We start from the raw sequence: 25,541 nt of genomic DNA on the forward strand, positions 1-25,541 counted from the left end.
CACACACACACACACACACACACACACACTAGTAGTATATATATATTTGCTTGGACTGGCTGTGAGTTGTTTTTTCTAAACTAAAACCTCAGTATTCAAGTTTTATTTCATTGTTGGCACTTTGCAATAAATAAGTGGGTTTTGGGTTGCAGTTTGGGCACTCGGTCTCTAAAAGGTTCGCCATCACCGTTATAGACTCTAAATTTGTTTCTAGCCCTTGTTGGCTCACAGACTCAAGCTGTGGCCTTCATTGTCAAGGCAACTATTCAGAACTTGTGCAGTATGAAACCTTCCATAGAAGTATTAAAAGTCATACCTGAACTGTGTTATTCATGAGTTCAACATGACAGCAGTTAATTTTATTTGCTTCCAAAACAATAGACCCTCTATTAAATAGAACACCAGAAAGGTTTTAATTTTACTTCAGATACTTATCCATGTGCAGCTTTTCATCTTATAGTTCTTGGGATGGCTTACAAAATTTTTTGCAAGATACTAACACAAAAAAGTGGTATGATCTAAACACAATAAGAAATTTCAGAGAAGCTAAAATGTGTTAGTGATAAAAAACAATAAATGCACTAAGAAAAGCCCCCCCCCTTTTGGAATACAACTCCCAACATTCCTGACAATTTGTCGTGCTGGCTCAGGCTGCTAGGTATTGAAGTCCAGAATCATATGGAGGACAGCAGATTGGGGAAGACTGTGCTAAAACACCTGGACAAATAGAAAGATACTCACCTAGCATAGGGGTGTTGCTCAGGCTAGACCAGTAGATCCCCAGCTTTGAATCTGTTTGACAGGACAGAACCCCATATCTATTCCTCAGAGCTTTGAATGATCATTTATTATCATTATCATCTACATTATATCACATTAGTAGTCTCATTCTTCCTCTTGCAAGAAACCACAGCAGAAGGTTCTCTTTCTCTTTATTTTATCCTCACAACAACTACCCTATGAGGTGGATTAGGCTGAGCATACATGACCAGCCCAGACTTATTCAGTGAGCTTCATGGTTGAGTGGGGACTAGAACCTGGATCCCTCAGCCCCAGTGCAACACTCAAACCACTCCACACTGACTCTAGTGGATGCGAATGAAAGATTTCTTTCTTAGCTTAATTGCCAAGTTGGGGGCAATTTTATGGGGGACTGTAGCTGCTGTGAGAAGGGTAACCCTGCCCTCTCCACAAACTGGAGCACCCTCAAAAAATCCCCCCCCCCCAGCAATTCAGCTTTGGGACAAGGGAAAATCCATTGGTATTAATAGAAGTGTATCTTTTAAGCTTAATTCCATGAGGTAGGGGCAATTTTCTTCCAAGAGGGAGAAAGAAATGGGCACAGGGGATATGGATGTTTGCAAATTGATGTTAAGTGTGGAGGAATTGCCAATTTGGAGTGATCTGGGGTGAAGTGCAAATTAATGTATTTATTTGAGATGGCTTGAATGAGAAATTGACTGGCTTTGCCTTCCATGAAATTTAAATGAATCCTAGTAATTATTCTATATTTGCATATATAGTTTTGTGCATATTTGTGTCATATGGATCTTTTAAGTGTGCAGCAATGCTCCTTCCTGCAACTAAGAAGGCATCAAGCTCAGAATCCCATGAGCTTCCCAAGGCAAAGCATTCCCAAGTCAGAATTCCCTCTTTTTGGATTATATCGTTCTTTGCTTCCAAAGGTGGTGTGTTTTCCATCATGCCTGAAAAAGAACCAACATTCAGTGTACTCATTCTGAAACTGACTGGAAATTTCCATCTGCCCAGGCCTAGTTATTAGCTGAGTCCTCGTATTTTGAAGTAACAGAATTCTAAGTAGTTTTCAGCTCAAGAGGGCAAATGCCACTTGGATACATAACCAGAAGTGTGGCTTCTAGATTGAGAGAAGTATTACTGCCACACTATACGACTCTGGTGTGCCCACAACTGGACTACCGTGTTCAGGTCTGGGCTCCACATTACAGGAAGGTATCGGTACGGTGTAGGGCCACAAGGATAGTGGCTGGATTGTAAGGGATGCCATATGAGGAGAGACTGAGGGAACTGGGTCTCTTCAGCCTGGAGCAGAGGAGACTCCGAGAGGATCTGTTGATGACATATAGGTATGTGAGGGGGTGTCACACAGAGGTGGGTTGAGACCTGTTTTCCCCTGTGGGGGAGGGCAGGGCATGTTCCAGCGGAGCAAAGCTCAGAGAACCAAGGTTCAATTTGGATACCAGAAAGTACTTCCTGACAGTAAGGCAGGGTAGAAAACCTTTTGGGACTGTGGGCACATTTGACAGTTTAAGAAATAGTCCTGGCCACCACCTCAAAATGGCTGTCATGGCACAATAGCCTGTCCAAAACACAGTAATGTATTTGATTTTACTGATTGTGAGCCGTCCCGAGATGCCATGCATAAGGGACGGCATATAAAAGTTTTAAATAAATAAACCTTTTTGGCACAAGGAACTGGTTTTATGGAAGACAATTTTTCCATGGACCAGGGGTGGGGTGCGGGATGGTTTTGGGATGATTCAAATACATTACATTTATTGTGCATTTTATTTCTATTATTATTACGTTGTAATATATAATAAAATAATTATACAACTCACCATAATGCAGAATCAGTGGGAGCTTCCCCGCCCCAAACTGCCACTCACACACACCCTCCCCAGCAGCTCTACACCCTCCTCCTTTCAAGGCCCAAGACCCAAAAGGGCCCTAATGATAATCTGTATTTACAGCTGCTCCCCAGCAGTGATGCTAGCGCTGGGGAGCAGCTGCAAATACAGATGAAGCTTTGCTCGCCTGTCTGGCCACTGGCTGCTCACTTCCTGCTGTGCGGCCTGGTTCCTAACAGACCATGGACTGGTACAGTGGTTGGGGACCCCTGGTGTACAAGACTGAGGTGGTATGTGAACTCAGATGCATTAACCAGCTCCTTTATAGCTGTCAGTACTTAAAACTTATTTTACAGCAATCCGAGCAGCTGGTAAAAAAGTCAATTTAAAAAATAGAATGGGAGGAGTAGGGCACCTGGGCAGGTGCCAGGAAGGTGCCTAGACAGCATATTGCCTACACTTGTTTTAAGGGATGTGTAACCCCCATCCAGAACACATGAAATACTACCTCCTAGGTCAAGTGAACATGGTCATTCTCTCTACTGCATATGTTTTAGCATAGATTTTTGAAGTCCTAAACAGACCCTAAGGTATCAAGTTCTCTTTACCTGCTACTTTAGTCCTTTGGGAATTCAAATCAAAAAGAAAAAAAAAATCAGAACCTCCATTTTGTGGGTGTGATTCCTAAAAGCAGAACAAGTAAACGTTTTGTTGGAAGTTAGAGTGCATTAAACAGAATTAGTAGTTGGCAGCTCCTGGTAACTGAATTGCCAAGCTTCTGTGGTCTGCAAGAAGAGCAGGCATTAAATATTGAATAAAGATTTGGTGTTCAGACAGATTCTACTATGTAGATTTGGTAGCTGACATTATCCTTGGATTATTAAAGAACAAAAAAGGCAGCATTGGAACTGCTGCAGTTATCTTAAATGGTATCATGTTAGTTCTGTTGGAGGTTACATTTTCTTTCATTGGTATTAGAATCCTTCAGTGTTCTGCCTTTCTGTTGAGTTGTGCTCCTTCGTCTGAGTTGGCTAAGAAAGCAGACTTGAGGAGACTTTCAACAAGTTGCATGGAACCGGTCAAAATAGGAGCAAATGCATTAAAAAACAGTTGTGTCTATTTAATTCTCACAGCCTGAGCCTACTGCTGTGCTTTTCAGTCAGCTGTGAAGACTTGCAGTGTCATTAGCCTTTGACCAGGTCACACAGCCCACACTGACAGGGTGCTGTTTGCTTATCTAGGCTGAGTTCAGTGAATGTTGATAGCATATAATGCAGCTGGAAGTTGGCATGGACTAACAGAAAGCAAGAGCTGCAGCAACCGGAGAAGGTTGTATGAATAGGCACTCAGAGCTTAACATGATGCTTCTTTTGCTGCTAACAGTTTTGTCCAGTCTTGTAGTGTTTGCTCTGAAAATAGAACTAAATACACATGTAGCCACACCAAAGGCAAACATTGGAAAGACGTTCAGTATCTCCATGGATAAAGCATAAATTTTGACGTTTGAAATTGTTCAGTTTCAAGCGTTTCTCAAGCACAATTTGATTTGAAGCAGGTCTTGCCATATTGCCGAGCAGTTTGTATTGAGAGCTCTGCTTGAAGGCAGTTTAGAGTTCTTCATGAAGGGTGTGCAAATGCAGCAGTATTCAACAAGTGAAACTAATTGTGCGCTCTGCCTCCCTTGCGGGCTGTGCCTGTGCAGTGGTGCCTCCAGGGATTGGCTGAGTACTTCTAGCATAATCTTCAGCCTAGTTTTATGATGTTTCTGCACAGTCCATCGCATATCTAGAATTAGTCTGTGACTTTACCTTGCGGATGCCTTTCATTCTGCACATTCATTTATCTCTTTGCTTCCCCAGATTCATCAGGATTTATTTTTGATGTTCAGTCCAATACCGTGATGGCTCAAGGTGGTATATTTGAAAATATGAAAGAGAAGGTAAGTAATTCCTTATTTGCTTATAGGACACCTTGAGTTCCTTGCATGAAGAAGAAAGGCAGGATAATAATTCTTGAACAGTTATTTAGCAAAGGGTTTGAGATGGCTTATTGCAACTTGCAAATTAAAAGTCACCTGTGAATCCCCACACACAGAGATTTTAGGTCTGTGGAGGCTCTATGCTTGCTGTAGGTGTACTGCCGTGCTCTTTTGCTTGATTTCTGTGTCCCTGTCTCTGTGGGTGGAGGACTGGAACTTAGCAACACTTTGCTTTTCTTCCACACACACTCCTTTTTTCCTGGCAAGTGGTAACACAAGCTGTTTGTTAAAAGTATCATTGATTCAGGAGCAGGGTTTAATGATCAAAATCTATCCACTTGGTAGCATATTGGTTCATAAAACAGACTTTACAGTGCCAACTTAGAGAAGCTCAGGTGGCTCTACCACCCCTGTGAGTTCATATTGCTTCTAGCTATAGCATCAGTAACAGACTTGCTGCCTTGGGATGGGCTTCAAAAACATTGCCAGAGAAAACAACATTAATGGGCCGTTCCCAGAGCAAAAATGAAACTTGCCCATCAGCAAGGAGAACAGAAACTTACTTTGTTTCATATGTTAGCAATCAGGGAAAATATTTGACTTGGAAGCAAGTGGTTAATGTGTGACCTATATGTCTCCTTTTTCTAGATCAGTGCTGTAAGGGCAATAGTCCCTAACCGGAGCAACAATGAAATTATCCTAGTGCTGCAGCACTTTGATAACTGTGTAGACCGAACAGTGCAGGCTTTCATGGAAGGTGAGTTATTCAGTAGCAAAGTTTTGCCTAAGATGCTGGCTGACAAGCTTAGAAACTGTGATAGGAATAAGTAGTGTGGAGAAGACAGAATTTCTGGAACTTCCTGAATTTGTAATCTCAGCCTAATACATGCTGTAGATATAAGTTTTATATCTTGCTCATTTGGAGGGGGAATCTACTTGCAGGATTTGGTCTTTGCCAGGGACTGAGAAATAGTGGTGTGAGAAGCATAGCATGCAGCAAAGCCTGGAAAGGAAAGGGTGGAAGAGCAGCTGTGATGAGTAAGGGGTTCCACCCAGTGACCAATTTGATTTCTTTCTAAGGGATTCCACCCTGTGACCATTTGATTTCCTCCTCAGAGTGACTTAATATGTGACTTTCATATACGTAGAGATAATCTGCATGCAGAAAGCTAAATATGTGCACAACTGTGTAAGCTATTGTTTGAAAATGTCACAGCTGTTTACCATGGTTATATCAGGAACCACCTTTCAGGAAAGCATTTCATGACATCAAAATATGCATAACTGTGGCAGTTTACATTACATTTTCACACACAATAAGTGGATTAGCTGTGTTCATTTTCTGGAGCAAAATTACATTCATGTATGACATTTCTGTGAAATGATTCTGAAGTGCTTTTTTACTATTTTTAATGCAGAAATAGCTAATTCTAGGTTTACTTCCAGTGATAAGGACTAACAATTTGTTTTGTTTCAGTGAGAAAGATTGCACTCAGTTAAAATTCTGTTAGCTATTGAATTCTGTATGTAGTGTGATAATGGTATTGCCAGTTTCCATGCTTCTGCTTGATTTGTACATGTGTTAGATTTATACAAAAATAATTTTTCTTGTCTAAGTGAAAGTTTGGACCTGAGCAGGTTTGAGGGGCCCACTACAGGTACATACCTGGTATTAAATCATACTGTGTTTAGACTGTATAGGGAGTCCTTTTTTCTCTAGTACACTAGAGAAACTAGTACACTAGTTTCATTCCTTTACCTAAATATAGTTTTCTTCACACCTTCTGTTTCAGAATCTATTTAAGACATGAAAATGTCAATATCTCTTTATATGATTGAAACTAGAACGGTAGGCACAGAGATCCTAAAATCTTGTCACTGCACTACCATTAATTCAAATCAGGTTGTTTAAACTAGCTGTGCAACAGGGTGGGTTGATTTAAGAAGATTTAAATTAAAAAAGGTTGATTTTAATCAAGTTTCCCATTGAATTTTTTCTTATTTCCTAAATTCTCATGCAAATCTGACCACTGAGCCATGGTCAGAGAGAATGTATTTAAAATGTCCCCACATAGCAAGGGTATTGAACCTTATTGAGTCAGAGGGCCAAACATTCAAGCATGCATTCCAGTGGTGGGTGGGGCTGAAATCAAGTGTGGAACCAAAAAATACCACAAATTTCAGCATAAAACTGCTCAGTGTTCTTAGTACTGGTAACTAAGCCTTAGGTGAGGCATATCAACACTTCAGAATGGGGTGAAATCTGCACAAAAGCCAGGAAAGAACCAAGTGATTGGTGACTGGGGTGGGTCCTCCAAAGGGGGCGTAACCATTTGCAGAACCCCAGAGAGCTGGATTTGGGCCACAGGCCAGCAGTCTGTGATATGGAGACTCCCTTTTGACCAGCATCCATGACAGTTTTGTTTTGATGGTGCAATCCTATGACTCCTCAGAGTTTAGTTTCATTGAATTTCATGGTGCTTATTCCTAGGCAAGGAGTTATAGGCTGGAGTCCTAGATAGTAATATAGACAGGTGAACACAAGACAACTTACTTTTTTTCTTTCCCTCATTGCTGCTTTCTGCTTTTCTTTCATTCTTTACAAAAATGAAACAATCCTGACTGATATGCTGAAGCATAGTTCATAGACTAGAACAATTAATTTTTATCAAGTGTTGAGTAGAACATAAATACTCATATAAGAGAACTGATGCTTGTTTCTGTGGATAGAAAGGCCTCTAACTGTAGCAGTATCTAGTAGAGGTATTGATTAAGATGAACTGTGTAGTCAACAGGCTAACCAGATTATTTAATGTTAAGCTAGTTCCTATATCACATGCACTTAATATTTACAGTTTAAAATTTGATTCAAGATTTTTAAGTTAATTTATATATCCACTGTACTGTATTTTCTTTCAATCTAAACAAACTCCTCTGCCTTATTTGACTAAATCCTGCCACCACATAAGCATAGAACAGACCAATGCATTTTGTGCCTTTGTACATTTGACTTCAGAAAACAAAAAAACTCAAACCAGGAGTAAGCAACATGGTGCCCACAAGGACCTGCCAGTGCCCCAGCTAGGATCTAGCTGTCTTGCCCTGCTAGATCCCTCCCACACTGCACAGCTTGCTACTGCTTTTACTTCTGCAGCCAGGAAGCTGCAAGGCAGCAGACTTCTCTCCCAGTCTGCCAAATCCCTGCTTTCTTGTGCTGCAGTGAACAGAGTAGCCACACGTATGCTACCACATGTATGTAGAAGTGATGTCAGTAGTCAGTGGGTGGGTATATGAGTGGGCAGGAGAAGTGGGATATGACAGAAGGCAGGTGAGAGAAGCAGTGCGTGGTGGTAGGAGGTGGAAGCAGCAAGACCAAGCAAGCAGTGGCAGAAGAAATGTATGGTGGCTGGAGAATTTGCAGGAGAAAGGCAAGGAATTTATGGACAGGGGAGAAACAAGAGGAAATCCAGGAAAGATGGTGCAGGAAACCAAACTTACAGGTGTGCCTAGAAATGGGCAAATTCACCTGTGAATCCAAAAAGGTTGCTACCTGGCCCTGAATTTTCAGGAAACACATGCTAGTAATTAAACTGACCAGAAACACTTGCATGAAATTAAGGTCTAAAATTAATGCCCATGTCTGAATAATTTTCCTACCAGTGTTTGTGAGTGTTACGAAACTATTAGTTCATTTTGACAAGACTTAATTGTACCTGTTTTAATGAAAAGAAAGTATTTTATTTGGGATTTAAAAACAATTTAAAGTGTAATTTAAACTTAAATCTGTTTTTTTAATCCACAATCCTATGTAAGGACCTAAAGTACTCATATAACTGCTTAAAATCTAAGAGACCACATTTCTGATATCATGAAATTACCTTGTAAATCCCAGTCCTTATGCTGATCTTATTCTTTTACCTAGAGGAATGCTCTGGGTACAGCTCCTGAACAGAAAAAAAATCTGTACCCCTCCTAGTTATTCATGGAATTCTAGTTCTCTAGGTTCTGTTCTTCTGTCTACTGTCACTCATTTGCTGCTTCAGGTGCATGAGGAGCACATGAAATGTAATTTATTCTGCTTATGATTTCTTCGTCTTGCAGGCAGTGCAAGTGCAGTATTAAAAGAATGGACCGTGACAGGCAAGAAAAGGGTAAGCCTTGGTTTGATCTTGAACTTATTTTGAGAGGTATATATTGCCTTAGTCTAGAATTATCACAACTTGCTAAGCCCAGCTTCTTGCATCACTCCTACTAAATTAGAACAATACAGTGAACGAGCCTGTGAGAGGTTCTGTGATACGGTAAAACTGTATACTTATTACCAAGAAGACTTGCGTAGATCTGGAGTGTTGCTTATTGATCTCACATACCTGGCAGCTTTTGAAATAAAGCTTAAAACCAAATTCATGTTTACTGAGGTGATAGTTTCATCTGGAAACCTTTCCAGCCGGTATATGCATCAGTATAATAGGTTTGCCCCTCTTTCTCCCTGCACTACATGTCGTCTTCTCACTCTGACCCCTTTGTGTGGTTCTGCAAAACTGTCTCTTGGCAATTGCATTGCTTTAAGTTGGTCTCTTCTGGCTTCAAAAATAGTCTTCTGGTTTCTGAAACCTTTTCTCTTGAGAGATGCCTGGCCCGTACACAACTCCATCTGCTTACTGGTTTGGTGTCTTAGTATCCCCTGACACGACATTCCTCATTTTCTTCCCCTGTGCTCCTTCCCTTGTCTTTTGGTAGCCACTCTTCCTGTCCATGGCCTTGTTTCTGGAGTGCCCAGTTTCCTTCTGCTATTATAGGCCTTTGTCCCTAATTATTCCCGAGCGGAGCAGAGCCCTTGAGCCTGGGTGTAGGGAAGGTGCACTGCCTCCCTTGGTTGCAGATAAAGCAACTTCAGTGACATCTGTGGGAGTCCCTGCTGGAAAATGAACCAGAGACCTGTGCCCAAAAGACCAGCTGCTGCTTCCATGTCAGACGGTGAACTTGAGCATTCCTCACTTCTGCAGCTTCTGGCCACAAGCACCTGTCCTCTCTGCCGCCTCTGCCTTTTCACAAGCCCAGTTTTCCTTCTTTTTTTCTTATCCCTGTGGATAAGAATTGTTTCCTCATCGTTCTTTCCCTATCTATCTATCTATCTATCTATCTATCTATCTATAGCTTTTCTATCTTGATTTATTAGTCTCAGTCTATTCCCTTTAGCATTCTTCCTTCTCATATCTAAGTCATCTTTTTACCCCTCCCTAAGTATTCTGCAGTCTGAGCAATCTGCTAATGGTAGTCAGAAACCCTACATTTAGCCCACCTGTGACATGCAGCAACTTAGCCAGTTACTGCTGGAGATTGCATCACCACTGCTGCAAAAAAATTAAAAAAAAAAAAACACTTATGCCCAGTCACCAATCCTATGCCCATTTTAGTAAGTCCTATTGAGCTCAGTCTTGCTTAATTCTGAATACACATGAGCATGCCTGTGCTGTTAGTATGTGCACAATCTTACCTCTAGAATAGGTTCTGATGGGGATACTTTTTTCTCATCAAACAGTTAGAAGCTATTGCTCTAGCCTAATAAATTTCTGAGCATTAGTAGGAAGAAAGGTAACTATCCCAAATAGACTGCACTTGGAAAAGGCAGAAACCCTGTGATATCTTTCAGGTCATCTATAAATGTATAAGAGACTCATATGTCTCTTGAATCAATGCTATGAGCACTCTAGACTTTAAAAACAAAATCTTAAGACCTAATATAACTCCTTTTTCTGCACAAAGAAAGGGTGCCATTTGTGGCTTGCATAAATGATAAAAATAAGGTGTAATTTATTCTGCTTTGCCTAGTCACATGAAAGCATTTAGAAAAGAGGTGGTAATAAAACCTTTACCTATTGGCCACTGGAAATTTCATCAGCCTTGTCTTTGGCTTTTAAGAGTTTACAAGGCATTTCTTACACAGTCAAGCATATCTTCATAGCCGTACAGTCTAGAAATGGAAAACGCTGCTTCTCTGAGAACTTCATTGTACAATCTATTATGCATTCTGTGTTTTTTCCTGTATTTCTATAGAATCGTAGAATATACACACATGAGCATAGCCAATTCTTCAGACTAATTGATGGCTGAGAGCAGTATTTTTGATGCTTCCATGCATCCTAGCCTTTCTCAATGCACAGTTGCCATGCATAGCACACTTGGGTCTCATTAGTCTCAGTCTGTCAGTTCTAATTGTTAAATAAATCCATCCCACTTCTAAGCATTCATTGTTGTGGACTTGATGATTGAAGTATTTAATTTGCTGCTCAAGTAGTAAGAATGATCTGAGGTTTCATTTCAGGAATGAAGTTTAGGATTTCTCCCTCTGATTTTCTTTTTCTTTGACGGGGTGGATATATTAATCCGTAGAACAAAAAGAAGAAAACCAAACCAAAGCCCCCTGCAGAGCTGAGTGGCAGCCTTCCTGATCCCAGCAAGCTAGCATCCACTGAAGAGGAACAGTCTGCAGCTTCATCAGAGAAGGGTGGGATCAATGGTTACCATGTCAATGGCTTGGCCAATGACACTGAATCTGTAGACTCACTCAGTGAAGGCTTGGATACACTTTCAATAGATGCCAGAGAGTTGGAGGAGAGTGAACCTGCAATGCCTGAGGTGCTTGATGGAGCAGGTTAGTTCTCTCTCTGATTCTTTCCAAAAAGCAGAACTGTTGTGTCTGTTAAAGCAGAAGACTCGTGTTCTCTCCTTACTATTGCCATTGTGTCTCCCGCTACAGAAAAATAGTAGCAAAAGAGTTAATTTTTCATGTCTGTTTTTTCTTGTTTTTGTAGAAAGGAGGTCAAGTTGCCTTTTTAATTAGCTTCTAAAGTATTCCAGGCTTCCAGAGGGGATGGAGACAGGAATGAGAACAAGCTAAAAGATATTATAGATGTCTAGCCATTGTTCTACATTCCTAAACCTCACTTGAAAATACAAGATGTTGATGGGCTGTGATGATATGGTGATGGATATTAGGGCACTAAGTAGGTTCTGGCTAGGTGCATATCACAAGGTGCAGTACCATTAGTTTCTCTGCTGTAGGTGGAGAGCTGTACCCAAATTCTAAGGATAAGCCTAAGAAAAATAACTTGGAAACCCTGCATAGATGATTTCCCTTACTTCGTTGCGCTTTGTTAGGTTGTCTTGTGTTTGTAGTGGGAACTTTTTTTTTCCCTCTCAGCAGCATTTGAGTTAGAAAATGGAATAACAGACTTCAGTTCAAAGTCTACCACCATGCGGTCTTCCCAGAATACTCAGTCTTTAAGAGCACAGCCTGAACTGAGGAACCCTGGCAAGCCACTCTCCAGATCTGTCTCAACCACCCTGGCATCTCCTCCTCCATCTCTGGCAATGCTGGATGAGGTCCCTGTGACCTCTGGAAACAAAAAGCTAGGTAGGTGTGATGGCCTCTATGACTGTTTTGTGATACTTCTGTTCATTCTCTAGGTCTTGAATGTCTGCAAACTGACTGTGACACCAGATGTCACTCGTTCTAATTATCAAGCTGTTAATTTTAGTGTGCATCTCTGTTTGAGTAACTGTAGTATATTGGGCAGTATTGGACTTAGATCCTACTCAGTCATCAGCTTTGCCGGATAATCTTGTTCCCATTCACTGTTACCTGGCTAGCCTTCTTTGCAGGTTTGTGGAAGACAGAACATGAAGGCCCCAATTTCTCATGTACCTTGTTCTGTACTCCTTGAAGAGTACAGAAAAAAATGTAATCAGTAAAGCAAGATATAAATCCTAACCTTGTTGCCATCTGATTCCAGATGCTTAGAGCAAGGGCTTGTTTGGACATCACAATAAGACAGAGTTCCAGAGAACCTGGCTTCCTAGGATTGATCAGTGATAATTTCTGCTTGGCTCATCTTGCTGGCAGGAGTGGCTAAAAGAAACCATGCACCCTCTGAATGAGTTTTATTACTGTGACTTAAGAATACATCTGAGGATTCTGGCTTGTCTCTCCCAAAACAAACAAGAGTCATAAGTCAACAACAAACTCGAGTTTGATTTCCCCTTTTTTGTGGGGGAGACAAGCCGGAATCCCTGGGCTGAATGTTAAGAAACTACAATTGAAGACCTCATGGTTTGTTAACCACTCCCACTGACAGAAAGACCTTTGCCAGAACAGTTGGGGAACATGTACTAGCATACTTGCTCCAATACTAATCAGCCAGGCTTCTTCAGAACTCTGTCTTATTGTGATGTTGTACCAGGTGTACAGAGGCATTAGAGATACATTTTATTTTTCTTCCTAGCCAGCAACTGAATATTCAGGGACAGCTCCACATTATGAGTCTTAGTCCTTCATGACTAATAGTCATTAATAACTCTATCCCCTGTTTTTGTTAACTATTTCTTCATTGAAGAAAACACATAAAGAATATTCTCAAACACTAAATTATTTTGTTATCATTGCCTTTTACTGCACATTAACATGGATGCTATGCTAGCTTCTCTGCTAGGGCCTGGGACCTGGCAGGTCCTCTGTTGTAATCTTCCCTGGAAAGATTGAGGGTGACCGCTTCTTTCTTCTCTCCTCAATTGGGTAAACTTCCCACACCTACTTTAAGGTCAGGGTGCTGCTGCAGCCACTATGGATTTTTGCTCGCCCAGTAAAGAGTTGAAACTGTGGGATAAGTTGCAGGCAAAACAGCTTGGCAGCCGTTGAAGCTTGACTGTTCTGAGACCAAATCAAATTGCTGGGCAACATGTCTTTTTCCAGATCTAATTCTGATTTCCAGTTCTGTTTCCTTTTGGGGTACAGAGAATTCTTGTGAAAAACAGTGTATTGGGTAAAAGCATATTAGGCAGAGTCAGCTGAAATTGTAATTAAATTGCCTAGTGGTGGGAAGATTATGAGTACTTTAATAGGAATGTTGCATCTGTGTTGGGCAGCAAGTAGTTGACTTGTAACTGTCTTTCTGCCTGCTGATAAAAAATAAAACATAAATTGGTTCATTGACTGAAATCTTTGAGCTGTCATGCCTACTCAATAGTTGTTCACTGTTCATATCTTTCTTACTAGATGGACTTAGAATATGTATCACCCCTAAAAATATATTTCTTATCACAAAGTTCTCCTTGAGGTACATTTGTTCCTGAGCCAGAATTTTGAAAAGACCCAGCAGCTAATAGGAAACGACATCCCCTTGCAGATTCTTCCTTTAGTCCTCTCTATATCCATCTCTACTAGTCAGCATGAAAGACCTCCAAGACCTTGTTTCAAAACATGGTCATTATCCACAGTTTCAAGGAGATGTGAACATCAGGCTCCTGGCATCACTGGTTCACCTTCATGCTGTAACAAGGGCTGTAACAAGTGGCTGGCAGTTCAGCTTAGCAGGGGGTGGGCACTTCAGCAGGCCTTGGACACAGAAATAAGCATGGAGACATGCTCAGTGGGAGATACAAGGCAGTCAGGCTAACCTATATAACTAGCAGCTAAGCTTTACATCATCTAGAGATTCTTGTGCAGATACTGGAAAGAGACCTTCTCAAAGTTAACTGTGCCCAGTTGGACACTTCCTCTCTATGTAATCCATTGTTTCTCCCTTATATCATGAAGAGGGCATTTTCTTCTAGTAAATATTTAGTCTTCCTCTGGAAAGAAATGGTATTAGAAATAGCCAAACTTTCAGAGTCCATTTTTTGTAACCAACAGATAAATTCATGACAGTCAGTTTTGAAGATTTATTAGAAAGTTGCATAAATTAATACTGTTTTGGTTTTGTGCATGTTTCTCTTTGAATAGGTTCCAATATTGAAAAATCTGTGAAAGATCTCCAACGATGCACTGTTTCACTGGCTCGGTATCGTGTTGTAGTTAAAGAAGAAATGGATGCTTCCATTAAGAAAATGAAGCAGGCATTTGCAGAGCTCCAGAGTTGGTATGCTAACACCTGAAGAGGCTGAAGTGTTCCAATATGAATCAGTTTAAGGCATTTGGGCTTACTAGCCCCTTTTATTTATTTTTTAATGCAACTCCAGTAATTACCTCAGATCATTATATCATTAGTACCACCTCAGGACATTAAAAGATGGGTGTTTGGAAATACTGGAAAGGGTGTAGCAGCTATGACTAAAACAATGGAAGCTTCAGATGACCAGCCTATCGCATAGTAACATTGATCTTTATGCTTTCTCTGCGGTGGCACCCCAGCTCTGGAATGAGCTCCCTAGAGAGGTCCGCCTGGTGCTATCATTATATGCTTTTTGGCACCAGGTCAAGACCTTTTTATTCACCCAATATTTTAATGTTTAATAGTTTTTAATCATCTTTTATTACATTCATGGGTTATTTTAGTTTTATTGTTTGGGGTATTTAGGATATTTATATTGCTGTATTTATTTGTAAGCTGTCCAGAGACCCAGAGTGATGAACTGGTTAAAAATATCCCAAATAATAAATAAATAAATACATGGAAAACATGATGCAAGACTCTGAATTCTGATCCTGCAATGTTTATATGAATAGCTCTGCTGTAAAGTAGTCACAGCATTCTCTAGATTTCCCAATGAGCCACTGAACTATAGCTGTGCGTGCAGAAGGTCTGGTATCTGGTTCCTGCTGGAGGAGTCCCTAATCTGGAACCCTGACGAAGCGGTGAAGCCAGTCAGTATAGACAAACAATACTGAGTTAGATGGACCAATAATCTGGATCAGTATAAAGCAATCTCCTACATAAAGTGCTGTCTCTGGTATGTTTGTTTTTTGGCACTTGATAGCTGGATTGCCATAACTCAACAGTGCATGACTGTCCCTCTTGAAAAGTGGTGAGAGAATTTCCTGACAAAGATTCTAAGTATGGGGATCCAGTGCATCACACAAGTAAAGCTTGAACTGTTTCAGACAGCTTGATCTTAACTCCAAGTAGCTGCATAGTATTGTAGCAATAGCATATATGAACAACACTGTGTTGGAAAGTTAGGGAACCTCCAAGACTCTGGAATAGTGAGTTATGCGGGGTGGCTAATTGAGGGGAAATCAGTATTTCTCTTGAACAGCATTTCCATATTTGAGAGTAATGTTTTCAGATCTTTTTAGATTAACAACCTGTTTGTGATATAAAGACAGTATAGGAGGGTGAGAGGCAGGCAGGGTCTTTGTGTATGTAAAAGGGGCTCACTGAACTCTGCCCTCTGAAAGCACAATCCTCCAGTTGATAGTAATAATCTTCTGATGACTTAGTATCTAAAGCTAATTTTTAGCTGTTGTATTTGCCCATAGTATAGTTGTTCGGTATTATTCATACAACATCCGTCTTTGCAAAATGAAAATACTAGATTTAGTAGCTTAAAAACTTTTCTTCCTGCATCAGTTATTTGATCTTTGACACACACTTGCGTCACATTGGAGAAGGTTAAAGACCTGAGCATGGTTCAGCAGTTTTGCTGAGATAAGTCTACATGTGTACCGGTTACTATGAGAATGGGTGAAGGCCGAATCAGCAGAAACCAGGAAGTACAGTTCCGTGACACAGGGATCTGCAGTGCCTGTTTGGAACAAAGCCAGTGGAACCTCCTTCAATAAATGCCAGATGAAGAAGGTTCCTGTAGTGAGGCTTTGTACACAGGAGTGATAAACCTCTGGTTCTGGCACAAAGTTATAGCCAAGATTAAATTCTGTCCTGTAGAAGTGGGCTAGCTGCCAGCCTGCTGGTTACGTTTAAGTTGGTATATGCAATCAAATCCTTTTCTGCTTGCTTGTGGGCAAACCAGCTCATATCAGTTTGAGTATACAAAATTATCTTGTCACCTCAGTCAACTGTTAAAGCAGATGTAGAAATCTGACCTTTCTTACCCCTTAAGAAGTTGCTTTATCTTCACAGTTTTAGAAACTGTATTAGACATAATAAAATACATGTTGGTGAGGTTGTATTATTCTTATGACTTAATTACCAGTTATAAAATATTTGAAATGCTTCATAGCAGAAAGCAGGATGTGCTGCTTATGCAGGTTATGTTCATATGTAAATATATTTATAGATAAATATTGCACATAAAACAAAAATTGTGTATCTCCCCCATCAAAATATGCATCATAAGGCAGATTTCATGAGGTTCTAGATATACTTTGCTGTGTAATCGTTGAAACATTTACAGTTTTTCTGAAGATTAATACCTCCCAACATTGAGTACTTCCTGTCCAAAGTGTTTCAAATTAGATTGTTTACCTGACTTTGAACAACACCATACAGTCAAGAGTACTGATTTTAAATTATGGGAAAACCAGTATACACACCAGTATTCATGTGTGTGGAAGATTAGGGTACAGAAGATTATTGTCCCATTAATACTTGTAATGACATTCTGAGGTATTTTGGGGCTTCCAGTAAGTATCAGGTTGGCTATAATGGGAAACAGGATGCCGGACTAGATAGGCCTTGGCTCTGATCCAGCAGGGTTCCATTAGGAGGTGTATGGAATGGCAAAGAACAGTGTTGCTGAAGCAGTTTTCCTATGCCATTTCTTGGACTTCTTCCTAAATTTTAAAGTTGTAAACTTTAGCTGAGTTCGTTGAATGATTTGTTCTAAGTGGGCAGCTACTTATTATGGGGCTGTGGGGGTACTCTAGTATCTATAAATACCATGGAGACTCGGTTTAAGCATTTTCTTTTGTGTTTTAAGGTAGGTTAAAGTACCTGGCAGGATGTTGCTCATATTTCCTTAATACTATGGACATTACGTGTTGTTCTAGAGATGCTGTCTTGTACTGTTTATTCAGTAAAGCATCGCAGGCAGTGCAGGGAGAAAACAATATTCAGGAGAATATTCAAATATTCTTCAGTGGTCTTCCATAAGGAGAAATGGATATCTCAGTCAGTTGTCTTAGAAAATAGGTGTCTGGATGCATGTGGTTTCTTTGAGGTGCCACCTTCAATTATTTTGGCAACAGTGTTTGCTGCATAGGAACTAAAGAAACTTTCAGATAATTTTGAAGCTTCAGAACTTAAAGCCCAAGTGTCAGGGTACTTGTGGTAACTTGAAATGAAATAGGCAGTGAACTTAAGGCTTATTTTGTGGTTCTGTTAACTCAAAAATGATGCTGTACCAGAATTTGTGGAAAGGTCTGAAGCTTTCTGCTGCCACCTGTTGGCTCCTTCTCTGTACTGGTAGGTTTCTGTTCAAAGTCTAAACGTTCATTGAACAGAACAGAACTATTCCCAGTTGTTCATTTTCCATTGATTAGCTACCTTATAGTTTGTACACTGTCTTGACAAAACTTGACTATAAAGGGTTTAATCTCACTTCTTTATTTTTCTCTTCTTCTTAGCCTCATGGACCGAGAAGTTGCTCTTCTAGGTGAAATGGACAAAGTAAAAGCAGAAGCAAGTAAGATTTTTTTAAAGCTAAATGCACTGTATTGAAACTGCAGAAAATAATCAAGTTTCTAAAATGATCAGTGCCTTCCCCTGTTCTACTTGTCTTACTTCTAAATGTATCAGCTACTCACTGCTTATGCTTGCCTTGTGACCACTTTAGTTTAAAAAAAAAGCCACATTCTCTTTCATTTATATGATGCTATTTTAGCTTACAGTTATAAATCATGGGTGCAAAAGACAGAAAATCTTGCAACAAAATATAGGTAGACGAAATGCAATTTTGCGCCTTCACTCCAGTTTCCAAGTATATGACTGTAACTAATCGGAGCCCCCATTTCAGCAGCACAATATGCTTTTGTATGTGAGAATGAAGAATGAGCAGCTCCAAAGACATGCATACCTGTGTGCGCATGCGTGTAGGCACACATGTATGCATGCATTCTGAGTATCTTGTCTTCTTATTGCCTATTGTGGCCAATAGGGCAACAGGATTCCAACCAGGTATGAATGTGGAGTGAATGTAGGTATGAATCCTTCCCCTTGAGAGTTAAAATTTGTCTAAAACAGAAGTAACTGTTTATTAAGGTAGATTGGCTCTTGTGTGCCTAATCCTGCTGCCTGGATTCAAGTACTCAAGCAATTGTTAGAAACTTGCATCTCTGCAAGCCTCTTTCTCTGAAATGTGGCAACTGCCTAGAGCAGGGAGAGCATAGGTGTAGGGTAAAGACAACAGGTATTCATGTATCGGAGCCTTATTTTTGGTATGAGACTTTTTAATAGAACTTAATATCTATGACCTCTATAACAGCCCAAGAATCCATAAACAGGTCTCACCCATTCTGTCAGGAAAGAAATATGTTACTCTTTATACTGGTTGCAGAGTTTTGTACCTTGACCCTTCAGGCAATGTTAGTATAAAATGCTTTCTTTGAAGTTGGTCTGACTGACTGTACAAAATCTTTAGCTACTATAAAGGAAAGGGGAAGCTTGCCTTCTGACAAGCGGGTTGGTCTTATCCCTCAGATCCTGATTAATTAGCAATATGGTGGTGGCACTGGCTTCTTGTCTTCTGGTCATAATTAACTGGTGCTAATCTTGATTTTAAGACATTCTCTGGTCTACTTTCATCAGGAAGATAGTACAAGCAAACTCATACTTATCCATCCCTCCCTAACATGACAGTCGCAAATGTATCCACGCACAGTTGATATACTAAATAACTAATTAATTTAATGAGATGCTGCTCACAATTCTCTTATGCCCTATCTGGTTTGTCCCTGAGAGCATCTAGTTAACCAGTACTTTCAATTTATTGAGTTAGGACTGTCACCATAATGAGCCTTCCAAATGGCTGCCCATATCTATTGGACTCCCTTCTCCCTAGAGGTTTTCCAAAGCCCAACACTGAGCATCTTCTGGAAGCACTTCAGGACTTCAGCTGACTGTTGGAGACTAAGAAGATTGGGGTTTTAGGATGTACTTTAATTGGTCCTATTATTTTGTTAATTGGTTTGTTAATTCCAGTGAACCTTTAGAATTGGCACACTAAAAGTGTAATTGTACTTTTTTGGTCCCTGCTTCTTTACATTTCAGTGGAAATCCTAGGCAGCCGACAAAAGAAGGCTGAGGCACTGAAGAAGCTGACTGACGTGGCAGTCCGAATGTCAGAGGAGCAGTTGGTAGAGCTTAGAGCTGATATAAAGGTGAACCTCAGACTTATGTGGGCTATATGAGGATTGCCATATTATTAAGACAATTCTTATAAGTAGGTTGATGAGGCAGAGGTGAGGTCAAACTGGAAATTAAACTTACTATTCAGAAGATAAAGTCCCAGAGCCCCATATGGACTAAGTTCAATACCCTTGTATTCCTCTAGTGGAGAAGACAGCTTTAGCTGTATAGTAGAAGTACAGGCTTTGTATGTGGTTTTTGTCCTCATCCCTAACATCTTACCTTAAAATAGTTCTTTGCTACCTGTGCTGAGAAGAGCCTTTGCCAGAACCCTAGAATAAAGGGCTTGACTTGCTATTCAGGGTTGAATATAGTGGGCTGATTTCAGGGTTGTCCTTTCTGCATGTATTGCAAGGAATGTGCTGGTAGTAAAAATGCCTTTAAAGAACCTGTGGTTTTTGACAGAATCATGAGAACCAAGTTTTGTTTTATGTATGAAGCAGACTAATTCTGGAGCTCATAATAGTGCAAAGTTACTGAAGTTCCTGCATAATGCTAAGCATTATTCAGGTGGAACTCTACAAATCAGGCAGTGGTAAATGGTTATTTAACAAAAGTCTTTTGCATCATTGCTCCAGACAGGTCCCATAATCTCGTGGGATCCTGACAATTTTCTCTCTTACATCTTTTAACCAAATATTGTAATGCAAATGAAATGTACAGTGATTAATGAAATTGTTTTTTATTATATACATTTAACTTTTTTCAGAAAGATCTTTTATTTTGGTATCCTTTGCCTTATTTACAGGGGAATATTTTTACAGGGGAATATTTATAAACCTTTATCTGACCTTTCTTCAGGTTTATTCTTGCTTCAATAAAAGAAGAATCCGATTATCTGACCATAAAGAGGCAAACATGTTTATTTTACACAGCCTGAATGTGTGGTTCTGATAGGTGTCCCCTTTCTACCACAAGAGGGCAGAACAAAGTTATGTAAAAGTTTCCCCATGAACTGACTGGTAACTGCTATCCACCAGCAATGCTACAGATGGCATTTGGATTACTACTTTAACATCATCTATATAGATGTATGTATAAGGGATTCAAATGGTTTATTTTTCTTCGGCTGTATAAATGAGTCAGGAAAAGTAACATGCACTTTGTTGTAACCTTCCAAGCTGTGCCTCAGCTTGTGCCAAGAAATCTGTGCTTCAGTTTGTCTCCTTAAACCTTGCTTAGCATGAAACAATGTTGCCTTAACATGCCAATGTTTTTTCTCCTGCTCAGCACTTTGTTAGTGAGCGCAAGTATGATGAGGATCTTGGAAGGGTGGCTCGCTTCACTTGTGACCTAGATGCGCTGAAGAGGAGCATTGAGTCCTTTGGACAAGGTGAGTCAGGCTGGGTAGCCTGGGAAACTGCAAAAATAAACCAAGTAAACATTCATGGGATGGTCAAGTTGGATTGGATAAAATGGCTATAACGGATGGAATAGCTGTCACAAGGCATTGCTAAGTAAAATGGTAGATTTTCTTTGCAGGTCTGAGCTGGAAAGGCCCTCTCAGAATTTGTTGCATGAAGGGGTAATGGTTATACTTTCTCAAGGGCATTTTATTTTTAAATATAAATCTAAAATTAAAGACTTGCTCCTTTAATTATGCAAGTCTCTATAAAATCTGACCTCAGTTTCTTGTATTGCAAAGGTTGGGTAAGATTGCCTTGAATTACCATAAACTACTTATAAGAACTTGTCTTTGTTCCTTCTTCAGTTTCTCATCCAAAGAACAGTTATTCAACCAGATCACGGTGTAGTTCTGTCACTTCCGTATCTGTAAACAGTCCAGATGAGTCTACCACCACAGTGTGTGCCTCTGCTTCTTCTCCAAGCCTTATAACAGCCAATAAGAAACCATCTTCCCCAGCAGAAACCCCTGTAAATGAAACAAATCGCCCATACCAGCCCTACCGTGAGGTAAGGACTTTACACTGCCTGTTGCAATTGTCAACAGCATGGGATTGAGCATGCATGTGTTCTGGTTAAGGACCTTCAGTTGTAGTTCAAGTGTAAGTACATGTGGCCCTGCCTCTTCTACTGCAGTACCTTGAATGCATTTTTCCCTGTAAAATGGAAACTGTGTAGCAAGGTGGAGACTGCCACAACAGGTAAGACCAACAGAGTCTGGGCTCTTCCTGGCTTAGAAAAGGCTATGGCTCTCTATCCCACATTCCTGTTGCTGCTTTAGTTGCATGTAGGCAGTGCCAACTGACATTTTGGCAGGCCAAGTTTAGGCAGAGCCATGCTTCCCCTGGGCCAGGTGGAAACATGGAAGCTGTACTGTAGGGTTAAATGACGTCAAGCCTTGGAACATTTCCAAGGGTGCCACATGTTCCCCAGACTTGCTTCAGGCACATTTGCAATAGAGTAGTGTTATGGTGACCAACCGCAGCAGCACCTGTTGACATTAAACAGCTCCCCCCTCCCACACACACAACACACAGTCCTGACATTCATATGTCATCTTAAAACTTCTCCTTATACAGTGTTTCCCTGAAATGCAACCAAGCCAGCTGTGTTTTGTAGCACACAGAGTGTGAAGTTTTATTGCTGATTAATTTATATTTTGGTGATAAATAGCATTTATGCCATTGTATTTTACATTCTCTGCTTTGGAAATTTTATCGAGAGCAGAGCCCTGCAAGATGTTCTTGCTCTATTGATTTAGTGAATTTGTTGAGTGCGTGGAACAAATTCCATGGAATTCGTTAGTCTTAGCTCTGCTGAATGTGGCAAAATTTTAATAGCTAGCATAGGTATATCACACTGTGATTATTTCCATTTCAGGGGTTCCAAGGTAATAGAAGACCTAGTCAAGGTTACAGGACCCAAGGACGACAAAATGGGCCTTCTCATCCCAGTTCAAACCGGTACAGAAACGGGCCTTGGTATCAGTCCAACTCCAGGTCCCGGCCACCTTCTGGAAACTCAAACAATCTCAGCCAGACTCACTTCGCAGGACCCAACGGAACTGGTCCTGGTCCTGAATCAAGTCCACTAGCCCCATCTGCACAGGCATATTCGGGCCCACTCAGCAAAGAAGCCAAGGCCCTTCCACAGCGGAAACCTAGATCAAGCCAACATGAAGTGGCCAGTTCCTGAGGACCATGAACACTGCCATCTTCCAAAACTGGATAACAGGATTATAGAACACACCTAGCTAGAGATATTAACAAAGGAAAGTTTACACTTGCTGTCCCTGTGCCACTTTCTCTTCCCCATCATTCCATTCTGGGAAAGCAGCTTCCTAGTGCTTCTCCTACCCTTGCTTCCTGCTGTGTGACATGGGTCAGGCTTTAGTGGAAAAATGCACGCACTCTGTCCTGGTGTGGCCCTGGCAAACCACCTCTTGCCACCTCCTTTGCATTCTATGGCTCCTCGTGCTCTGGTGCAGCCCAAGAGCAGAAAGGAAGGGGGGATGTCTTCCAAGAGCCCCAGCCCTACCACCTCTGTCCCCCTTTCCTGAATGCTGATAGCCAGGCCTTACTTTAACAGCAAAGTTATTCATGCTGGCAATGAAACAAATTGCTGTGAATTGCAAAACCAAGATGAGAGATTCACATGGGAGGAGCCATAAGAGACTGGGGTGTTTGTTTTCTTTTTACATCTTACTGAAATACTATACTTGGGAATGCTGGGCTTGTATGTCTCTTCTATCAGAGGATGAGATATATCTGGTCCTCCTGGGAGAAGCAACATTCTGTCTGTCTGTCATGTATAAATTTAGATGTTCCCTATTTTCTTCTATTTTTTATTGTTCAGTAAGGGCTGGAAGTTTCATTTGTTCACTTCCCAGCCACAATCCCACCATCTGATCCTAAACTAAATTTCTAACAATTTAATTAGCAGTGCTAATCCTAGGTGATTGCAAACAAAAACAAGTTGCTACAATCTTTCTCTATCCTTGTATAAATAAAAGCGACGTACATGTTTAAAACAGTGTGGCTCCACTCTGCTATTTCTTCCCCTGAGAAAGAGTTTGTGGGAAATAATGAAGCTGTGGACTGATTAAATGAGGCCAGAGTTTGTCAAGTAAAATAGACTTCACCTGCTTCATTCTAGTTAACAAAGTATCTTGCCTGCATAGCAAGTAGAACTGGCATAATTCTGGTTCACTCACACAGTCTACATTTTCAATCTTGGTGCACCTGGCTGAGAAGCTGGAAAAATTATGAGACTTCTGACAGAAAAGGGGGGGAAACGCACAACAGGGAGCTGTTTTGGCTTTAGGCGCCTCATAATGCAGTGAACATGAATTGGGTGAACTCCGGGAAACAGTGGAGGACAGGAGGACCTGGCATGCTATGGCCCATGGGGTCACGAAGAGTCAGGACGACTGTGCAGCTGAACAACAACAACAGCCTGTGTCTTGAGAAGATGTGACTCTCAGGGGTTAAGTTGTTGCCCAGCCTCTGCCTCTGTGTTTATCTCACCCGAGGGCCCAGACTCCCACAGGTCTCTTGCCATAGGTACTGTAGCTCCCATCTCTGGAATTAGGTGTTGGCAGTCTCTGGAAGCACTTACTCCTTAGATGAAGGACATAAGAATCAGACATTTGTTTGATTGTCATTGGCCATTGTACGTTAATTTCATATCACTGGTGGCCATAATAGATATACCAGCAAGCAATACTGACAAAGAGCCACAGTTTCAGACAATCTCCACACCTCCTTAGCTGTATAACTTCCCTTTGTAATGTTTGACTTGGGGTGGGGGAGGTGTGGGGAACCTCACAGCAAGTGTCAGAGCCAACAGTAGAGAGCTTGATGTTTTGCAGCACTGAAGTCAAATAAGTCAGCTTATGCCAGCTTTCCTAGTCCGTGGTAGTTTGCCAGTGTGGTATCTGAGCCAGCACACTGGCAGGAAGATGCAAACTGACTCATTTACTGTGAAGGTACAGAGAGAAATGATGTCTTTTCCATGGTGTATAGAACCCCCTAAACTAGCTTATTTGATTTATCTTGATCAATATACTTAAGAGTGAAGGTCTGCATGTTTAGGCAGAAGAAGTTGCTATGCCTCCAAGCATAGCTGACTGGGGCCTGTTGAGTGTTGTAGGAGTTTCTATTTTTTTTTACAGCTGAGGATGCATAGGATTGCACCCTGAAGCTGAAACGAGAATGAGATATTTGGAAAGTAACAGCCTATGGCTTTGTGAAGTAAATGTAGATAATTCAGCTTGATAAACTTACTAAAGTTCTCATGAGTTAAACATCTACGAGGCATACTGTGAAGGGCTCCTACTTGCCAGTTGCCATGCAGAGACTGAACCGACACAATAGGCGCAAGCAGTCAATAAATAGCACCAGGGTGAAAGAATGGTCAGTGGCTGTACGTAGTGTACATGCTCCCATTATAGCAGTAACATCAGGACAGATTATGGCAGCCATTATTCTTTGAATGATCCTGCAAAACAGATGCAAAGTGATCACAAAGTGTGTGTGTGTGTCTTCCAACTGGCATTCAAATCATTGGCATGATGAAATAATTCAAGGTTATATTTTTAGCCTGCTTGATCCTGAAAATCCAGAGCAGGAAATGGTAATATTAACCAGTTGTAAATTGTGATCCAAGTGATTTCTACAGCCAGGTGGAAAATGCCAGGCAGCCAGAAGTTTCTTTGAAGTTAGCACCACTTGCTGAAGAAGCTTCCCAATGCAAATGGTTGCAGTGGAAAAGTTTGTGCCATCTGCATGTGTCTTCCCCATGTGTGGGAGAAAATATGGAAACAAAGGGGAAAAGTGCCTGATGGGGATGTTATTGCCCTATATGTTTCATGGATGTAAATTTCTTCCTTCAGGTACCAATAGTCAGCTGTCTGTTTGCTTTCTCCCTCACACGTGTCTTCCTCATGTGTAGAGCCAGCTTTATTGA

The 25,541-nt window shown here is 40.8% G+C and overlaps 1 protein-coding gene across 9 annotated transcripts in view; it reads left to right on the forward strand.

The window, feature by feature from the left end:
* Positions 1-23,606, forward strand: part of SPATS2 (spermatogenesis associated serine rich 2) — a 40,966-nt gene extending 17,360 nt beyond the window's left edge. For 7 of the 9 annotated variants that reach the window (XM_044449608.1, XM_044449609.1, XM_044449610.1 and 4 more), the window contains 11 exons: positions 4,469-4,548; positions 5,236-5,344; positions 8,689-8,738; positions 10,981-11,242; positions 11,792-12,004; positions 14,369-14,504; positions 17,891-17,949; positions 19,533-19,642; positions 20,901-21,003; positions 21,382-21,584; positions 22,455-23,606. In XM_044449608.1, coding sequence (XP_044305543.1) covers positions 4,469-4,548; positions 5,236-5,344; positions 8,689-8,738; positions 10,981-11,242; positions 11,792-12,004; positions 14,369-14,504; positions 17,891-17,949; positions 19,533-19,642; positions 20,901-21,003; positions 21,382-21,584; positions 22,455-22,769 — 1,640 coding nt within the window. In that variant the 3' untranslated portion in view covers positions 22,770-23,606. The other 2 variants (XM_044449616.1, XM_044449617.1) reach the window with 2 other exon arrangements.
* The last annotated feature ends 1,935 nt before the right edge of the window (positions 23,607-25,541 follow it).

Source organism: Varanus komodoensis, unplaced genomic scaffold, assembly GCF_004798865.1.
Source record: "Varanus komodoensis strain SLA01 unplaced genomic scaffold, ASM479886v1 scaffold59_3, whole genome shotgun sequence".
Classification (NCBI taxonomy): domain Eukaryota; kingdom Metazoa; phylum Chordata; class Lepidosauria; order Squamata; family Varanidae; genus Varanus; species Varanus komodoensis.